This window comes from Epinephelus moara, chromosome 14 (assembly GCF_006386435.1).
Source record: "Epinephelus moara isolate mb chromosome 14, YSFRI_EMoa_1.0, whole genome shotgun sequence".
Classification (NCBI taxonomy): Eukaryota; Metazoa; Chordata; class Actinopteri; order Perciformes; family Serranidae; genus Epinephelus; species Epinephelus moara.
Window position 1 is genome coordinate 25,036,921 of NC_065519.1, and position 17,569 is coordinate 25,054,489.

Genomic DNA, 17,569 nt, shown 5'->3' on the forward strand with positions numbered 1-17,569 from the left:
AGAGATGTGTATATATATGCATGTGTGTAAAACACAAACTTGTCATGTTTGCCAGGCAGCTGGAGTTGGATCCGACACCGGTCAGCTGCCCTGATCTCTTCCTCCTTCTTCAGTATCAGCCTCTGGAGACCTGATACCCAATCCTGCGCCACTGTGGGGTTTACATTCTGTACACAAAGATATTTGGGGGATAGATAGAAAAAAATAGAGGTAAAGAGAGGGAGGAAAAGAGTCAAGAAATTAAGGGGAAAAATAAGAGTGTGAGAGAAAGAACGGTTTAGGGATGGGATCATGATTGGGAACAGGAATGTAATAAATGTACTTCAGAGCATTTAAACATCATAAAAACCACATTTATTTAAAGACATTCATTTACATTGTGTGGCACAAAGATAAAAAAAACCTGCCACTGTAATGCAGTCCAGTAAATTACATTCACACATATTTCTGAGGCTGCGGTATGCAGAGTTTTTGTTTTAGACTGCATTATAATGGACTGTAAGTGGTTTCGAGTATCTTTGCTCCTTCATATATGGAAATACGATACGTCTTAATTACATCCTTCACTCCACTCACATATATACTTTTCTTGCCAATCAGTGAAGACTGCTTTATAGATCATCAGTGGATCAGTTTTGATGGAAGCAATCTGAAATTTGGCCTTAAAGGAATACTTCACCCCCCAAAATAACCATTGGTATATCAGTTACTCACTCAATGTTACATTGAATTTGTGAAGAAAATTTTGTTTTTCTCACTCACCTACACGGTGAAAAAGGAATCCCAAAACACTGAAAATTCTTGCCCAATTGAAGTTAATGGGGGCCATGTTTACCAACAGCAAAACTATATCAAAATATCCATTTACAAACTCTCAAACAACTCCTCCGGTGGGGAACTGAACTGAAAGTGAAACTTATCTATGCTCTCTTCAAAGCCAGAGTCCAAAAAAGCTGCTGGTCTACCACTGCCTTAATTAGTTAGTTTGTCTGTGTCAGCTCCTGTGTTTTTGGACTCTGGCTTTAAAGCATAGATCAGTTTCATTTTCAGTTTAGTTCCTTGGCAGAAAGAGCAGTCTGTCCAGTTGTTTGAGAGTTTGTAACCAGACGTTTTGATATGAAGGTAAAAGCTGATCCCCTATGACTTAAAAAAATCAAAAATTTTCTCCATTTCTGGATTCTTCATTCATCAGAGTCATGTGAGAAGAACAGCCTTCACTAATTCATTGTAACACTAGGGGATTAATTAATATACAAATGGTTATTTGGTGACAGCCTTGACCTTTCAACTCATGATTCCAAAATGTATGAAGAGCATTTCAGTGTATCTATTATTAAAACAGAGTCAGTACAATTTAGGCTATGAAATTTAGTGTTGAGGAAAATGCTTGGCTGTGCACAGCTCAAACATCCCACTCCTGTTTTTTTTCCTTTCCTTTCCCATCAACCTCTCCATCCCTCCCTCCATCTCTGGGACACATGTCTCTCTGAGAGCCTCTCTGTTCACTCTGCCTCCCACTCTGCTTCTGACAGACCTACCAGCACAGCACAAACACAGCCTCGCACACATTCATGCTGCGCTGTGCAAACTAAGCCTCCGTCCCAACAGCACAGACAGGCTTGTGTGTGGCCACATGATATGACAGGCTTGAGCGGTGCAAATCAAGACTTAAGAGACTCCCAGTCTCCCAGAGACAAATTGCCCACGCTGGCACATTCCAACAGCTTAATCATTATATGTCTTCGTAACAGCCCAGCCCTTATGGACCTCTGAGGGGGAAACACCATGAATGTGATTTTAAACCTCCTGAGGTACACGGCAGGAACATTTGTCTATGTCAACTTTTGGTAAGCTTCCAAGAATATAAATAGACAGTATAACTATTCCAGCTAACATTTGGTCAAAATAACACAAAAAAACATCTACTCAGTTATTCATAACAAATTAGATTCACGACTTGTCTTGATTGTTTGCCTTTGTAATGACTTTAAACTTGATTTTCTTTTTACACTGACTCCATTTCAGGCATGATAAACTGATGCTTCTCTGGATTAAATGAAGTATAGAGATGTATTGAGTTCCACTGATGTATTTCTAACTCAGTGCTTGTGTTTAGCACAGTCATACAGTACCTGGTAGTTCCCTTTGAGGCTGCCAATCATGCCGGAGATCTGGTTCACCAGGCTGAGGTCATGGATTAGGTTCTGCAGATCTTGATACAACTGGCCTGGGCCCATGTACAACTTGTCTACACAGAAACATACAAAAGCAAAGTATTAACCAATGTCTTGTTTTTGGCATTTCAGAACTTTTACACTGCAAATAAACGTCCAGTGGATGTGAAGCTACGCTGGCTGTTCCAAAATGAAATGTTCAAATTTAGTCACAAAGCTTTAATGGAGATTGTCAACTCACAGATAGCAGTGACTCATAGATATACATTCCCACGCATACACAACCGAGAGGGAGCAAGTAAATTGAACTGAGACCTAAAAAGCGGTGACAGTCGCCTTATAGAAAGTTGGATACATAAGCAGCAATGAGTGAGGCCAGACTGATGAGAGACACAGTTAAAATTGGACTAACAAAGATCAATAAAGGCCAATCAGTCAGTTTCCCACGGGGAGCTGTGACAGCTCTGCAAACTTGGCAGTGATTCTCACCAGTGTGCCCGCTTGTTCACAAGAACATTATGATCTCGTGTTTGCTTTCAGAGGCCACGCAGATATTGCGATTTTCAGTGTCAGCATATATCATTCTGTCTGTTCTTTGCTTGTGTACCTACTGTGTGTGTGCTGAAATATGTATGCAGTTAGGTATCTGCCTCTCATCATTTTTGCATTCAAAATATCAAACCTAATGAACGTATGTGATGTGATGAGAGCGGTTACTGTGTTGTTGTCCTGTGTCAAGAGGAAACAAGGGTTTGCTTTGTGCACAGTGCTGCACAGAACACAACCACATAGCTCATCAAAGGTTTGGCAGGTCTTCCTCTCTTTATCTCTCTCTCTCACACACACATACACACAATCATAAAGATAATCATGAAGAACAGTTTACATAGAGTACAGGGGTTACGCCAGTTGGTTGGCGAAAACTGTCAACAGACAAGTTATCAAGGGCATTCAATTAAAATGTACAGAGCTCTTTCAAATTAAAACCTCATGGCAAACACTTCAGTGCACACAACATGGCCATTCAGAGTGTGCATCGGTGAACAAACAGTTAAAGAGTCTTTGGCACCAGAACGACTTTGTTTGCTTCTGCCATTCTACTTTCTCTTCTCCCTTCCCTTCCTTCTCCTCCTCCTCCTCTTCTTCTACAATAGTCACAGAATCTGCCTGGTGCTCCAGTTCCATGGCAACCCAGTCCAGTGCTCTCCTGAAGGTCTCGCTGACTGGGAATTCAGGGGACATTTTACCCCCATTTGTGCATCACTACAATCTGCATTTGTAGGTGGTCTCTGGGAGAATCGCTCTAAAATGTCGCCCTCTGGGTTTGTACACAAGAGGCTACTCCGAGACACCGAAATACTGTCGTTTTTACACATGCATGGGCACCCCTGCACACAAAAGCACACACTGAACACAGCAGGCCTGCAGTAGTTTATATGGGTTTTGGATTTCATTGATGTTTTCATGGTCAGTGATTCATGTCACTGGATCCAATCATAGCCGCCCTTCAATACATCTGTAAGTTAGGTTTTACTTACATAAACCATAAATAGGATCAAATAATAAATGTGTTGCTGGAGTGTGGTGTGCACTTTTGTTGCCATATTTTTGTGTTTTTCATTTCGCTAACCGCTTTCTCTAATGGAGCTGTATGCAATTTTCATGGCTCATCTGTCTCAGCAAAGGCTGACACACAGGGGGTTGAATTCAGGTCAGGGCAGAAATGCTGAATAAACCTCGCATGCTTGTTCTATGGCGTGTAACGCTTGGAGCGAGTACAACTACAACAGTTCATTTATAACCAAAATCATATGATAAAGTGCTATCTTGGGACTCTACTTAATATTACTCAATACTGGCATTGTTTAATAACAAATAAGTGATTGAGCTTTATATTTTGCAATATCCCTGTGCATGATTTGAGTTCAAATCAAACAGGCAAGTAGATTGAATCTATTTCTTTTTATTCTACTCTGTTAATAAAAGGCCCTACGACCTATGCATGACTGTATTTCATCCCTCTTCTCAACTATCTTTTGCTGTATGTTATCTTAATTTAATAATACAGATAACACACAACTGAATTGATCATTCCCACAGACAAAACGGGCACTGTGTAACTCATTTCAACCCGGGTCCAACTTCCTGAATAGCTCTTTGTGAGAGTGCCAAATGCCACGAGTTTTCTAACAAAACAGGCCTGGCAGCATCATTGGAAACACACCAGTCATCTCAGCAGTTACACACTTCTTAAAAACAAACAATATATCTACAAATTACATACTGACTGTAAGCAGCAGGAAAAAAGTAACGGGCTGCATGGTGGTCTGATTGCTATGCAGTGTGGAGAAGAGTTGAACTAAGCAGACAGACACGAAAAGAGGTGACATCATATGCTGGAGAGCCTTTTCATTGTCTTCTAGCAGCCTGGTCACCGAGCTGCTTTTGGCTGCGCACAGTTGACTGAGGAACAATTGTTTCCACTTGTTAAAAGTTCCTGGACAATGCACACATTTGTATGCGCACACATATTCCGAAAGACACACACAGAGCTGAAGTTGGTGGGGGAATAACTAAATCAGAAAGAGGTAACTGAGTTAAGGTCATTAAGTTATTATTGAGGAATATAAATAAGTCCTGTTATAAGAGCCAAACAATATACTTGAGACCCATATGGCCTCCCTCAGGCCGATAAGGAGTGTGTGCACACACTTGTATCATCACATCGGGTTAAGATGTGGCCCTGAACCTGTCTGTCAGCTGCAGCCTTAGGAAAACCCTACAGTAAGACCAGATGTTGTTCAGTTCTGTCTGTGCCATCTGTTACCTACACTCTTGCAATTGCTGGACTTTATATATAGCTCAGTGAAGTATCAGAGGGAGACAGGTGGCCTGGCAGGAGATGGATGCAACAGAGAGCGCACTGAGTGTACACTTGTATCACTTGATTTCATTACAGTTGAAATATATGGGTTGAAGTATATCCTTTCTTGACTATCAATGAACATTTATCTTTCAGTATTCAAACATGGCAGATGAACTATATGCCATCGTACATAAAAATACATCACAGGATTTCTCAAAAGATAAATGCAGTGAGTATCTTAGTGGTAGTGACTTCAGCCCACTAGCATTGGCAATTGAAAGAGTGACCCTCTGACCTCACCTTGAATACAAACCACCTTTGACAGACCGAGGATAACACAGTATCAGAGCACTCACCACCCCAGCAAAGTGCACTACCATTATTTTGGCACAAACTTGTACACACAAAAAGAAATCTACATCCTAGAATAAAAACTGCAGTGCTGTTACCACAAAAATATACACTTTCGTTATGCCTCTTGTTTGTCAGAAATGGGCCTTTTAAAGTGGCTGAGCAGCTGTCTGCGACTGAGGAAAACCCAGTGGAAAGACTGAAATCATTGGACACGGCAGCCAGCGGACCAGAGGATTGCAGAGGGGAAAAATACTCACACTCAAGAGTTGGATGGTCTTTGCGGGACTGACACCATTTTAGAAATGTCTGTGAATGTCCAGCAAGAAACAACTATTTATTCTACGTATTCTTAATGTAGGAAAAAGTTCTGTTAGTTTATTGAAAGAATGCATCACCCACAAAATGATCATCTGTGTAACAATTCCTCACCCTGTGTTACCATGAATTTGTGAGGAAAATTTTACTTTCCTCACATGCCTCCATGGTGAATGAAGAATCCAAAAACTGAGAAAATTCTGGATGAATCCGAATAAAAGGGGGCCACGTTTAACACAAGCAAAACTACATCAAATCCTTGCTTTTGTCACACAACTCGCGCAGTTCAGTCCAAGTATCATTTATCCAGTCGTATGTTCAGTACTTCCCAAACACATGCATTTTTGACAAAACCTTACAATTTAAAACACCTCAGCATACAAGTAGCGTGCCTGGGCAAGCGTGTGTGTGTTGAACTCTACTTGCATTCCACTGAGCAGAGTTCAAATGCTAGCCATCCATGCCTGAGACTGCCTATACATAAGTGTTTTAAATAGTAAGGTTTTAGCAAGTGTTTACCAATAGATACATGAGACTTGGATTACACTGCAGCAGTTGTGTGAGAGTTTGTTTGTAAACCCCAATTACTCCGATTCATCAAGAATGTTTTCTGTTTTAGGATTCTTCTCTCATCAGGAAAACTTTTTCATCATGAATTCAGTGTAACACAGGGTGAGTAACTGATACACAAATTATCATTTTGTGGGCTAAGTATTCCTTTCAAATCATGCCACTCGATTTGTTTGATCCAACCGTTCCAGATGCTGCAGGTAACATTTAAAATTATAGTCCTGGAGAGAGTCATACTTCAAAGCCACTTGACAACCTCTAAACTAGGTCTAAACAAGCTTAGACAGATATTCACCTTTCATCACCACAGAGAACTTTATTAACCAGTCATCAAGCACAAGCAGTTAACTAACCAGCAGGTGCTGACTCTTATCCCACAGTCTCAAATCCCCATGGCCTACTTGGCACTCCAACAACTCAGCTAATTGAACTCTCATACCTTCTCTACCAGACCTTTTGCCCCCCATTGACAGAGAAAGAAACAGCGCCAAAAACAGACAGGAATGCTGATTTAAAATAGCAGAATGTGACACTGTGGTTCATACTTGGCTTAGCGTTGATGACCACCTTCTCCCCAGAATGAGATGCTGGGTAGCGGCTGTTGTCGGCCATGTCCTCGCTGGATCCAAACTCGACCACTTCCACGAAGCTCAAAGGCACGCTCCACTTAAGAAGGAACTTCTGGTCGAGGGGGGCATTGCCACTGCCACTCCCACTGCCATCCTGACATCTGGACAGAGCAGAAAGAAGGTCACATGTCAAAGGGGCTCTGGTTGATATTGTTCCTAACACCTTGCTTATGGTGAAGAAATGTCACTTCTGAAATGTGTGAGGGGGAAATGTGAGTGCAAGAAAAGGTGAAGGTAGGAGAAGGGGAGGATTAACACCAGTGCAGTGGAGGAGGCCTTTGGGCATCATGTTTGAAAGACAGGAGGTAAATGTCACTCATCTGGAAAACCAATTTTTTGTAAAAGTCAGTGCATGTTTCCTAGAGGCAGTATGTGGCAACCAACATGGTACAATTACAGGATGAGAAGCTGAAAAGGAACGGGGCTCTCAATCACTCTTGGCTAAATCGCAAGCCACAGTGGGGACATACTGTATGGGTCCAAACCTACAGATTCAGTGTGGTCAAAAGTCACCCCAAGGACACCAGTGCTGTAACATACAGTATTTACCATCTTTCTCTACACTTGGGAGTTTCAGTTAAATTCATATAAAGACAGATGTTAACTGTCAGGAAATCCTAGTTACATTAAACATTCCCTAACAGTGGGAAAAGAGAACTATACAAACAAGCCCACAACAAAAATATACACACAGCACTTAGTTTCTAAATTTGTAAAATGGTAAAGAGATTACAGGATATTGCACCCAAAGACAGGAAGGAGAAAGTGCAAATTAACGGAGAGATTAACAACAGGTTTGGTTCACAGTTGTTCTTACCGGATATTGGGCGTGGCACACATGAGAACATCATTGAGCAGGAAGAGGCGTCGCTCTTTGGTTTTGATGATTTCACTGCGCTCATTGGAGACTGTCTCCACCATGTCATCTGAGCGGATCAGGTAGCGGCTGCCATTACTCAGAAGCTATGGAATAGGGATGATAGGTCAGGGTGATACTATGCGAACAGACAATAAGGAGTTTGGATCTCTGATTTAAGTGTTAGTTTCAGCACTAAGCTAACAACTCTCAAAATAAGTCTGGCAGGGAAAGTCAGTCACATGGCATCTCGCTCTTCTCTACAAATGTTTTCTGTCATTTTCTACTGTGAAACCATCCACTTTGGGTAACAGCATATAATATACGGCTATCAACTGTGAATCTCAGCAATTAAAGGCCATGAAGAACAAAAACTCCTCTGCCCCATGTAGGGTATCTTGTAAACACATGTTTCGGCACAGATGCCAGAGTGGGTGGCCGCAGAGAGACAAATAATTACACCTTGGGGAAAGCTGGTAGCTGGTGATGTGCATATGTGCGAAGCCGTGCGCTAAAAATATGCTATTCAGGCAAGAGAATACTCGAGAAAATGTGAAGCTCAAGTGCCTGATGGCCGCCCACACTGGGACAGAGAGAAATGCCACAGCATATGCTAAAAGAATCAAACATCATCCAAAAATTCGCACACTGACTGAGCAATGGGTGCATCATCAACTCTAACCACTTCCTCAATCGGCATACTTTAAAAAAAGCACATAACAAAGACTCCTGTCTCTTGTCCACAAAGCTACTGCATCATACTGTACAGTTCAAACTAAAACCAAGCATGTCAGGGCACATGTACTGAGCAGTGGGCAGACCTTGTTGAGGTAGCGTTCATTCATGGCCTTTGCAATGTGACGGATCTCGCAGCGCTGGTCGGCTTCCCTCTTCTTTTCGTTGAGCTTCTCTGCCAACGTCTCCAGTTCGGTCAGGGCCATCTGTAGGGGCAGACGGTCTGCATGACCCACTGGTGTGTTCTTCAACATGTCCTGATGGATGCACAGAGAAGCCATACATTAGTCAGTCATTCCCTTATTATGGACAAATTAATTAATTAATGGAAAAAACCTGCACCTGTAAAACTCCCCAAATCTGCATAGTGGCGAAATCATGATGTCCCATTCTCATTTACTTTTCTATATCTACAGTATATAGCAAATATACTCATGACAGATGAAGTTAAATGAACCAATGCAGTCCATAAACTGCTGTTATACATGTTTATACTTAAAAAATAAAGCAATCCAGTGTCCTATATTTTTTCTGAGGTTTCCTGCAAGAGGCACAGGAGAAGTAAATGTGCCAGGGCAGGATTAAAAGAGATCTGAGGAAACCATTTCCCCTCAGAGCCTCCCCTTGAAGTCAGCACTTTGAAAAACAACGTGCCTTGATTTATGTGCATGGTTCTCCCTCTGCTGGCGGATGTTTATACCACACCGTCTTCTGTTTACTGAAGTTCACTGTTACAGAGCTCAGCATGATAATTCATTATACCTGAAGGAGCAGAATGAACTGTGGGAATCTCTGGATGGGTTTCATCATCAGGCCATACAAAGTCATTCGGTCACTGCTGGTCTCCTGACGATGCTGCGGGTAAAGAAGGCCGGTTACTGTAGGGAAATGAAGAATCAATCTAAAGAGGAAGTGATGGAATAAAAATCATGCTAAGAGGGCACAGAATTGTATTAACCAGGCTCATTCATGTACTCTGTCGATTTATTGTGCTTTTTTGTGAGGAAATTATTCTACGTCTTGAATTTAACTGTAGTTCCACTGTTAGTTTAACACATTTGTGCGTTTTTCTCAAACCTTAAGGAACTCCAGGAAGCCAGGTTTGGAGGCGCACGTCTTCCTTACCACTGCCATTGCAGTGCTGAAGTTGTTCACGTACTCACAGTAGGCATCCAGCACCATGGACTTTGAGAACTGTTGAGAAACACATATGTTTAAACACATTAACCATTTGCAGCAACATACCAATGGTGTGAATCTTCTTCACTGACTCTAGCAGTGGATGATTCACTGTCTAAGCCAGCGGGGGCTGAAACCTCTCTCTTTAAGTCAGTCTTGAAAGGGTCTGATTCATCCACTGTTAGCTCACCTAACACCACTGAGCTAGCGTTACAACACAGCCGATGAGCACGCAATTACTGTGAACATGTCATGCTGTCACAAGCATGATTTAAGTGTGTTTTCTGTAATTCTGCAGTTTTATGATGGGATAAGAACTGTGAGGTGACAGAGGGCAGTGAGCAGACTACATCTGGGTCTCACTGCTCCTCTGATGTCATGCCAGGGGTCAATTTCCATACAGACAGAAGGAAGTGAAGTGGTCAGCAGGACTGTGGGAGATGAGGTCTTTTGTTTTGAAGATTCCAGCCCATGAGTTGCTAAGCAGCCAAAGACAAGAGGAGGGCGGAGTACGTACTATAAGAGAACAGAGTGTAGCTGTCGGTTTCTGCATGAGAGCACATGTCTTTGACATGAAGTAAGACAGAAAGAAAGGGAGGAGTCGGGCTGTGCCGCATGTCATGTAAATGTCAAACTGATTCAAAATCGGTTGGATTCGGGGAATTCATGGGTACCACAGCTAATGTAGACTGTTTATGTTTAATATAGGGGTTAAGTTCTTGTTAACAGGCTTTAGAAGTACAGCCCCAGTGTTACATGCTGTGGTGTGTTTTGTGTTATTTCCCTGCTCCCTGTTTCTCTTTTGGTAACACCTTCTCCGTCCTCACGCTGCAGTGACTGGTTGCTTTGATGATTATGAATGTGCTGGTTAAAAAATCTGAAGCAACGACCAGTGGGTGTCAGCGGGCCAGTCGGCAGCTTTAGGGCAGTGTGGTGGTTGCTTACCAGTTGAGACTCGTTGTGCACTGGAGTCGGTAATCTTAACTTCTTTATGGAAGGAAGTGTGTTGTTAATTTTGTATTAAACCTTTTGCTCAACTGAGAAAGTAATCTGATGTTTTAGTGTCACTATCTTTTGTTTAACCTTGTTGAACCCTTTGTTTTTGTTTTTAAACATATTTCCGCTTGTCTTGAATCTTCTTCCCCCATTTCATTTCATTGTTACTCCTCTCATTCCCTGGGGGTAATTGAGGAACGGAACACCCAGCTTACCGATGCAACAAAGACGTCCCCGATCATTTCCAGGCTGTCCCACTCAGCGACGCGGCTCGCCAAGGCAATCTGGAACAGGAAGTGGCACTGCAGGATCTCACGCACACGATAGAAGGTCATCTTCAGTTTCCTGTCGCTCAGCAGCCTCGGCTCTATCTGGGACAGGGGCTTCTCATATTGCTGATGAGGCGGAAAACAGGAACTGTAAGAACAAACTTTTCCAAGTGGATTTGACAATCACTGCAGCGGGACTTTCATACCTCTAATATCCTTTTCAGTGCATCAAGGTAGTTCTTTTCACTCTCCAATATAGATCCCAATATACATCTTCTCACCAGCTGTACGGGGAAAACACCAAATCATTGATTGTCTTAAACAGCAAATTCCCATAGTATAGAGCGACATAGATTAAAAGTTGAAGGGCATTTATTACCTGTTGCTGTGAAAGACCCTCTGGTGCCGGACACAGCACTGGCTCAACATTGAAACAGTCCACCTCAATAAAGAGTTCAGACTCTTCATCCTCAAAACAGGCTGACTTCCTCTCTGGAAGATTAAGAACAGAGAGCAAGTACATAAATATAAGAATGTATTTTAACAAACAAATCATCATTTTTAAGAGAAAGGAAAATGCTGCCCTTTACTAAAATACCGAAATGTTTACATTAATACTGATTTAACATCAACAGAGGAGCTTAAGAGGAAATGTGTATAGCTCAAGTTTATGAAGGCAAACTTTAAAGGTTTACATACCATTACAGAATGACTTGGTCTTGATGAAAGAGCGTCCCTTCTTCACTGCAGCTTTGGTTTTCTCAAGCCCATCTTTGGTCCCTTCTTTAGCTGCTTTCACCAGCTTTTGCATCTTTGGTGAGACAAAATACACTATTACAGTATCTGCATCGCAGAAGTAACACACAGTATTTTCTTTTATAGTTAAAAAATATCAATCCCAGGTTAAGTTAAGTTTCCTTTGTCTAAACCTATGACAAAAAAAGCTACTGAACTGAGCTAAGCAGGACAGGAGCAGTGTTAGAGTAGTGATGAAGATGAACAGCAGATGATGGAATACAGGAGAGCCAAGTTGACCAGAGAATGACACGGTAAGTGGGACATCAGCTGAAAGCAACACAGTGCTTTAATACACGACGACTGATCTACATTGTAAGAGATACCGTAAATGCAATTTATATCTTCTGTTACAATATGCAACACTTTATAGATACTTGGAATAGTAAAAGAATACAGTTGCTGGTGTCTCTGTTACTCAAAAATATATCTTGAGCTTTACAACCTGCGATGCATACACATATGGCGAGACAGGCAAGTGCAGCAGACAGGGAGCCAAATGAAACTGTATGCAAACCCATCACCAGTACCACCACCACCACCACAAGTCATTCACATCAGAGCAGGATGAGGGTACCAAGGCTGTGAGAGACGTCCAGAGTGGTTAGCTAGACTGAGAGTTAAGGGTTGGGACTACTTTGTCTAGTGCAGGCAGGCGAGGTGAGCCTCAGGTAGTTTACCTTCTGCTCGTGTTTCTGTTTTATCTGCTGCAGCTCTACCGTTCCCACTGTATTTGCCATTAGATCTTTCATCTTTTTCTCATAGTGTTCTTTCAAGCGTGTCAGATCTTGAGAGAGCTAAACAAAAGCAAAGCAGGCGTTACTGGTTATGGTTTTGGAATGACCTTGCACCTTAGATCCATAGATATTCACTTAATCTTGATACGAGTGTTGCTAGATTGCTGACTCTATCCTTCAAAAAAAAAAGTTTTTTCTTTGCTTAACCCATTTAAAGAGTGCATCTGGGGAAGAAATGTACTTTCCAGTGTGCATGACTTTCCTTGATCTGATTTTTTCCTTTTTGGGGGCCACTGCAATATGGCACTTGCACAACATACTGGAAAATGAATACTGAAGTTGAATCACTGAAATCTGACTCAACTAAAATTATTATTACAGTGCCAGTTTCTGACAATTGTCTACCGCTACAGTACTGGCTGTTTTGTTTTTAATAGCACAGTTTTTTTCATTTAAGTTTTTATGTTCTCCTTTATTTCAACAACTTTCACAACAGTTGCATTCAAGTGTAAATAAATATTTATCAACTCAGCACATGAAACATATAAAATGCAGTATAAAATAGATAGCTTTCAAATCACTGGAGGCAGTTTTCACACACCAGTTTTAAAGGCCATTGGCATTTGGTGAGTTTTCAAGTTTCTTTTTCTTTTGGATTACTTTGAAGTAATCTTTCATTTCTGACCTTAGTACGCTGAAAACAAACTGAAGCTGAATTCTCAAAACCACAATCCAAAACATTACAGAATGCAGCAAGCTGACTGTAAGCCAGAATGATCTCAGGTCTGCAGAAGCAAATGCACTTTTGATTCCACATCAAATGCACAAATAGGACTGCACATCATCAAAAACTTGATCCACAAATAATTTGAGGTAATTTTGATTTAGGTTCAAATCAAGCACAAAAACACACTGCAGTTACTTTGCTTCATCAACTGCTGTCATCCGCCCACCTACAGATGTACAGTGATACTGAGATAAGAGTTTGTTGGCTATAAGGCTAAAAGAGAAATGGGATGGGGATTGTTATACTCACATGGGTTTTCTTTTGAGGTGGCTTTCCTCTCATGAAGGCGTGGGGGAGGCCGTTCTCAGCGCGACCTTCCCCATCGCTGGCCTCGTCGTAGCTTTCAAACTCGCTAGAGCTCCAGCCGTTGTCGAGGGAGCTGTTGCAGCCACCCTCCTCGCCGAGCTCCACGTCATCATAGATCATCTCATCTGGATCTGTACATGAAAACAGGGCAGACATAGAAAATGTAATTGCAAATACTATAGTTTGTTAATTACTTCATCAACTGTCAGTGGCATAAACTTTAATTTGCAATAGCTTTGTTCTGTTTTACAAAACCGTATTACATCATAAGTTATTCGTGTTAGCACCCTCAGCAAAAATTGAGCGGTAAAAACTACTTGCTAAAATCATAAGCATAACAAATGATAACACTAATTAAACTGTTTATTAATTGTACTGGATCGCAAGCAGCAACCCTCAACATTCAGCATAATATTTTAATACAACAGCTTAAATGAATATTAAAATGTCCTTGTTTTAGACAGTAGAAATTAGAACAATAGAAGTGAAATTGAGCGGCACTGACAGGCTTGAAGCAACAAACAGGAACTGAAATACTGAATCTGTGAAACTTAGGAAAGAAAAAGACATTTCACAAACCTGTGTTGGAGTCAGAGTTCTCTCTGGGCACGTCATCATATATCACCTCATCTGGATCTGAAGCATACACAGAACCATTCACAATAACTAATATGGGATTCCTCACATCACATAGCTCGGTTGTTCATATAACAAACAGGATGCAATGTAGAAGGGATCTGAAAGAAAGACCCTCGCAAGGGTTTGCTTCCTCAAAAGAACAGGGAAGGAAGTGTCTGGGAATTCAGTGGTGTCAAAAGAAAAAAAAAAGAAAAGATAATAGCACCCCTGAAGGCATGTACTGTGTGCAGAGGCAAGGACAGAGAACTGAAACAACAGCAGTATTCTTCTCATGGAAATTATACATGCATCTCTCACTAAATGTATGATTGTTGTGGATAACATTACTTACTTTCCATCCATGCAGTGTTGGCAGGATCAGATGCCCATTTAGCCAAAGCATCTTCTTCTCTAATAGGTGGATACTCTTCACTGAAAACACTTGAGAAAACATGCAAACACACATTTAGAACTCTGCAACAATTTTGTATTTTTATTGTCCACATAACGTCATAGAACCAAGAAATCTCTCTGTATTTTTTGTATTAATACAGTGATATTAACCTATATATAAAACCAGGGACGTGAGGATAGCAGCCACTACGAATATACTGATATGAGTCTGTAACTATTACTGTAACTGAATATTGGATGTGTGCAACTATTTAATGCTGCTACCCTCACTTTTCAGTACCAGAATCACTAGTTGGTTAAACTTATTATCAATATTCTCACAGGAAATGGGAGGAGTTTGGATTAGCATGAGAGACTAAATGCCAGCTCAGATCATCAGTGAGTCTCCCTCTTTCTCTTTCTCTTTCTTTCTCTCTTCCTCTTTCTCTCACACACACACACACACACACACACACACGTGCATCCTCAGACTCAATGGATAAAACCGCTTGCATGCGACCGGTGCAGTTACGCATCTGACATTCATTATGTTGTGCTCAATTTTGACTGTTTGAGTGTAAATAACGTTGTTAGAAACATACCTACTTAATAAACCTCTCTTAAATTATAGCTCTGAATGTACAATATGACTGGTACAGACATGCTCTAGCTGTATTGTATGCCACATACCTGTCAGCAGAGATGTTGGCAGTCCCCACCACAGTGACTGAGGGAGAAAAGGGAGAAAACATTACACAAAGAACACCTACAACACATTATGTTACTTTACATTACTGCTTTTAGGTCCCACAGTTCTCATAGAAGCATGACATATTATTGTATATTACTGTTAAAAGCAAAAAAGGTACTCTAGATTACTCTAGAATAAAATATATCATCATTATTATTAAGAAATCAGCACACTGCATGTCAAGCAACGACAAAAAACCTCCCCAGACTTAGAAGCTCTGTTGTAACTTCTGTCAGATGCCACCAGATGTCACTGATGATTCCAAGTCTCCTAGATTACCCTTGCCATAGTCCAGATGATTTTTTTTCTCATAAACTTGCTTCTAAAATTGCACTTGACCCAATTTAAAATTCCATCATAGGATAAACCTTCTAATTTCCTACAGACCTGTCATGGCTAAAGTGATAACTAAAGCAAAGTGTCCTTGCTTTCATGGCCAGAACACTCAGCTCACCACAACACTGCAAAAGTATACATAATTTCCAACATCATCACACACATCTATGACTCTCCAAACTCTTTCACCAAAACATCTGAGTATTTCAATTTGGTGTGACCTTGCTAAGATAATTACAGTGTAATCAGACTCCGCAGCATACCAGGCCACAGGCTTGGACACGGCTACCGCTAGATTTTAGGGAAACCGGAAAATCCTCACAGCCAGCACAGATCTTTGGGGAGGGCTAAATTTAGTCCCTACTTCCTTGTGGCAAGGCTTCAGGAAAAACAAGAGAAAGGACAGAGGATAGAAGCAGCCGAGGCAGCATTTACGTGTCATGGCTTTGTGTCTCTAGCTCTGAGTGCAGTGAGGAAAAAAGAGGAAGAATTTCACTCAAAGTAAAGAATTAACAGAGCTTTGTTATCCTGAGAATATTCTGTTGTTGTGGATGTTTTAAAATAAAACCCCTGAGCTACCTTATCATTATCATTATTAGCTTATGAATTATTATAATTATATTCAAGTATTTTAAGAATTTCCCTGCTGCAGGCTCTACTTTACCATCCTCTTCCATGGAGAGGTGTCGAATGATGACGGGCGTGGTGTAAGCCGGTGTGATGAGCGGCACACCCGAGGGGGTTGCATAGCCACAGGGCACTGGGACTGAGTATCCTGAAGTGATGCCAACAGGGCTGGTATGGATATCCTGGGATTCTCCCTCCTGTTCCTTGGGCTCTATTGGTGAGGAAGCGGCAGAGGAGGGTCCGTGCTGCTGCTCAAGCTGCTGCTGTTGGAAAGGAGTGATGTCAATCACAGAGTAGGGGTTGACTTTGCCCTGGGAGGAGGTCCTGGGGACGGCCTGTGGAGGGTGAGGGTCATCGACGGATGCAGCCTGGCCTTCGCTGCCTGGTGAGGGAAAGACAATACATAAGATGCAGTACAACAAAAACACATGATAGGCACAATGATATTGAGACAAAATACATGATAAGCTTACTTGTAATTACACAGTAACAAATTTGATTATTAATATACGTATGTTACAACTACAGAAATAGACCCCCAGGGATTTGGTGTAAAAAGAGAGTCATTTTTGGATAGACACTAGGGCCGTAACGGTACATGTATTTGTGTCGAACCGTTCGGTACGCGACTTTCGGTTCGGCACGACCCTGTACCGAATTATTGGGCGCAGGATATTATTTTATTTTATTTTGTTTTATTTTAATTCCGTTTTTGCGAGCTGAACCATTTAAAATATCTAATTCCCCGACAGACATAATTGAGTGACGGACCGAGTCCGACTGTAAATCTCCGCCTTCACTTTGTGCAGCGCATTCTAGCATTTTGACAACATGGCAAGTGAGCCTGACGAACCTGAAGACCCACCCGCAAACCTTAAGTCCTCCATTCGGGAACACTTTGGTTTCAGGGTAAAATACGAAGATGGAAATAAACAAGTGGACAAGACAAAAGCAGTGTGCCGATACTGCAGAACAGCGGTCGGGTATGTACTTGGAAACACGTCTAACATGCTAACGCATCTAAAGCGACACCACCCGACTTTGAACGTTAACTGGCACGACTAGAAAGAGCAATCTGGTGCAAACTTACGATATCGTCGTCGTTTAAAAAGAAAGAGCGTTTCCCTGACCATCGCGCTAAAGAAATAACCAACGCCATTGGAGTTGAGTAAAATATTTTAAGCTGCACTTTAGATATACGCATGTTTTGTTTACTGCACTTTAACAAAGTGGGAAAGCTAAGTAAGTTCCTAGTAAAACTGAATCTGAGCAGGCT

At 41.5% G+C, this 17,569-nt stretch overlaps 1 protein-coding gene across 2 annotated transcripts in view; it reads right to left on the reverse strand.

Moving 5' to 3' along the window:
- The window catches only part of arhgef10 (Rho guanine nucleotide exchange factor (GEF) 10), a 60,006-nt gene that overhangs the window by 26,606 nt on the left and 15,831 nt on the right, over nt 1-17,569 (reverse strand). The window contains exons 4-20 of one of the 2 annotated variants that reach the window (XM_050061172.1): nt 16,331-16,675; nt 15,270-15,306; nt 14,539-14,627; nt 14,148-14,204; nt 13,512-13,699; nt 12,419-12,535; nt 11,643-11,754; nt 11,323-11,435; nt 11,150-11,227; nt 10,890-11,069; nt 9,577-9,693; nt 9,262-9,354; nt 8,586-8,756; nt 7,726-7,871; nt 6,825-7,009; nt 2,133-2,248; nt 40-167 (exon numbers count right to left, since the gene is read on the reverse strand). In XM_050061172.1, the coding sequence (XP_049917129.1) occupies nt 40-167; nt 2,133-2,248; nt 6,825-7,009; nt 7,726-7,871; nt 8,586-8,756; nt 9,262-9,354; nt 9,577-9,693; nt 10,890-11,069; nt 11,150-11,227; nt 11,323-11,435; nt 11,643-11,754; nt 12,419-12,535; nt 13,512-13,699; nt 14,148-14,204; nt 14,539-14,627; nt 15,270-15,306; nt 16,331-16,675 (2,272 nt within the window). The remainder of the gene's footprint in view (nt 1-39; nt 168-2,132; nt 2,249-6,824; nt 7,010-7,725; nt 7,872-8,585; nt 8,757-9,261; nt 9,355-9,576; nt 9,694-10,889; nt 11,070-11,149; nt 11,228-11,322; nt 11,436-11,642; nt 11,755-12,418; nt 12,536-13,511; nt 13,700-14,147; nt 14,205-14,538; nt 14,628-15,269; nt 15,307-16,330; nt 16,676-17,569) is intronic. The other variant, XM_050061173.1, reaches the window with a different exon arrangement.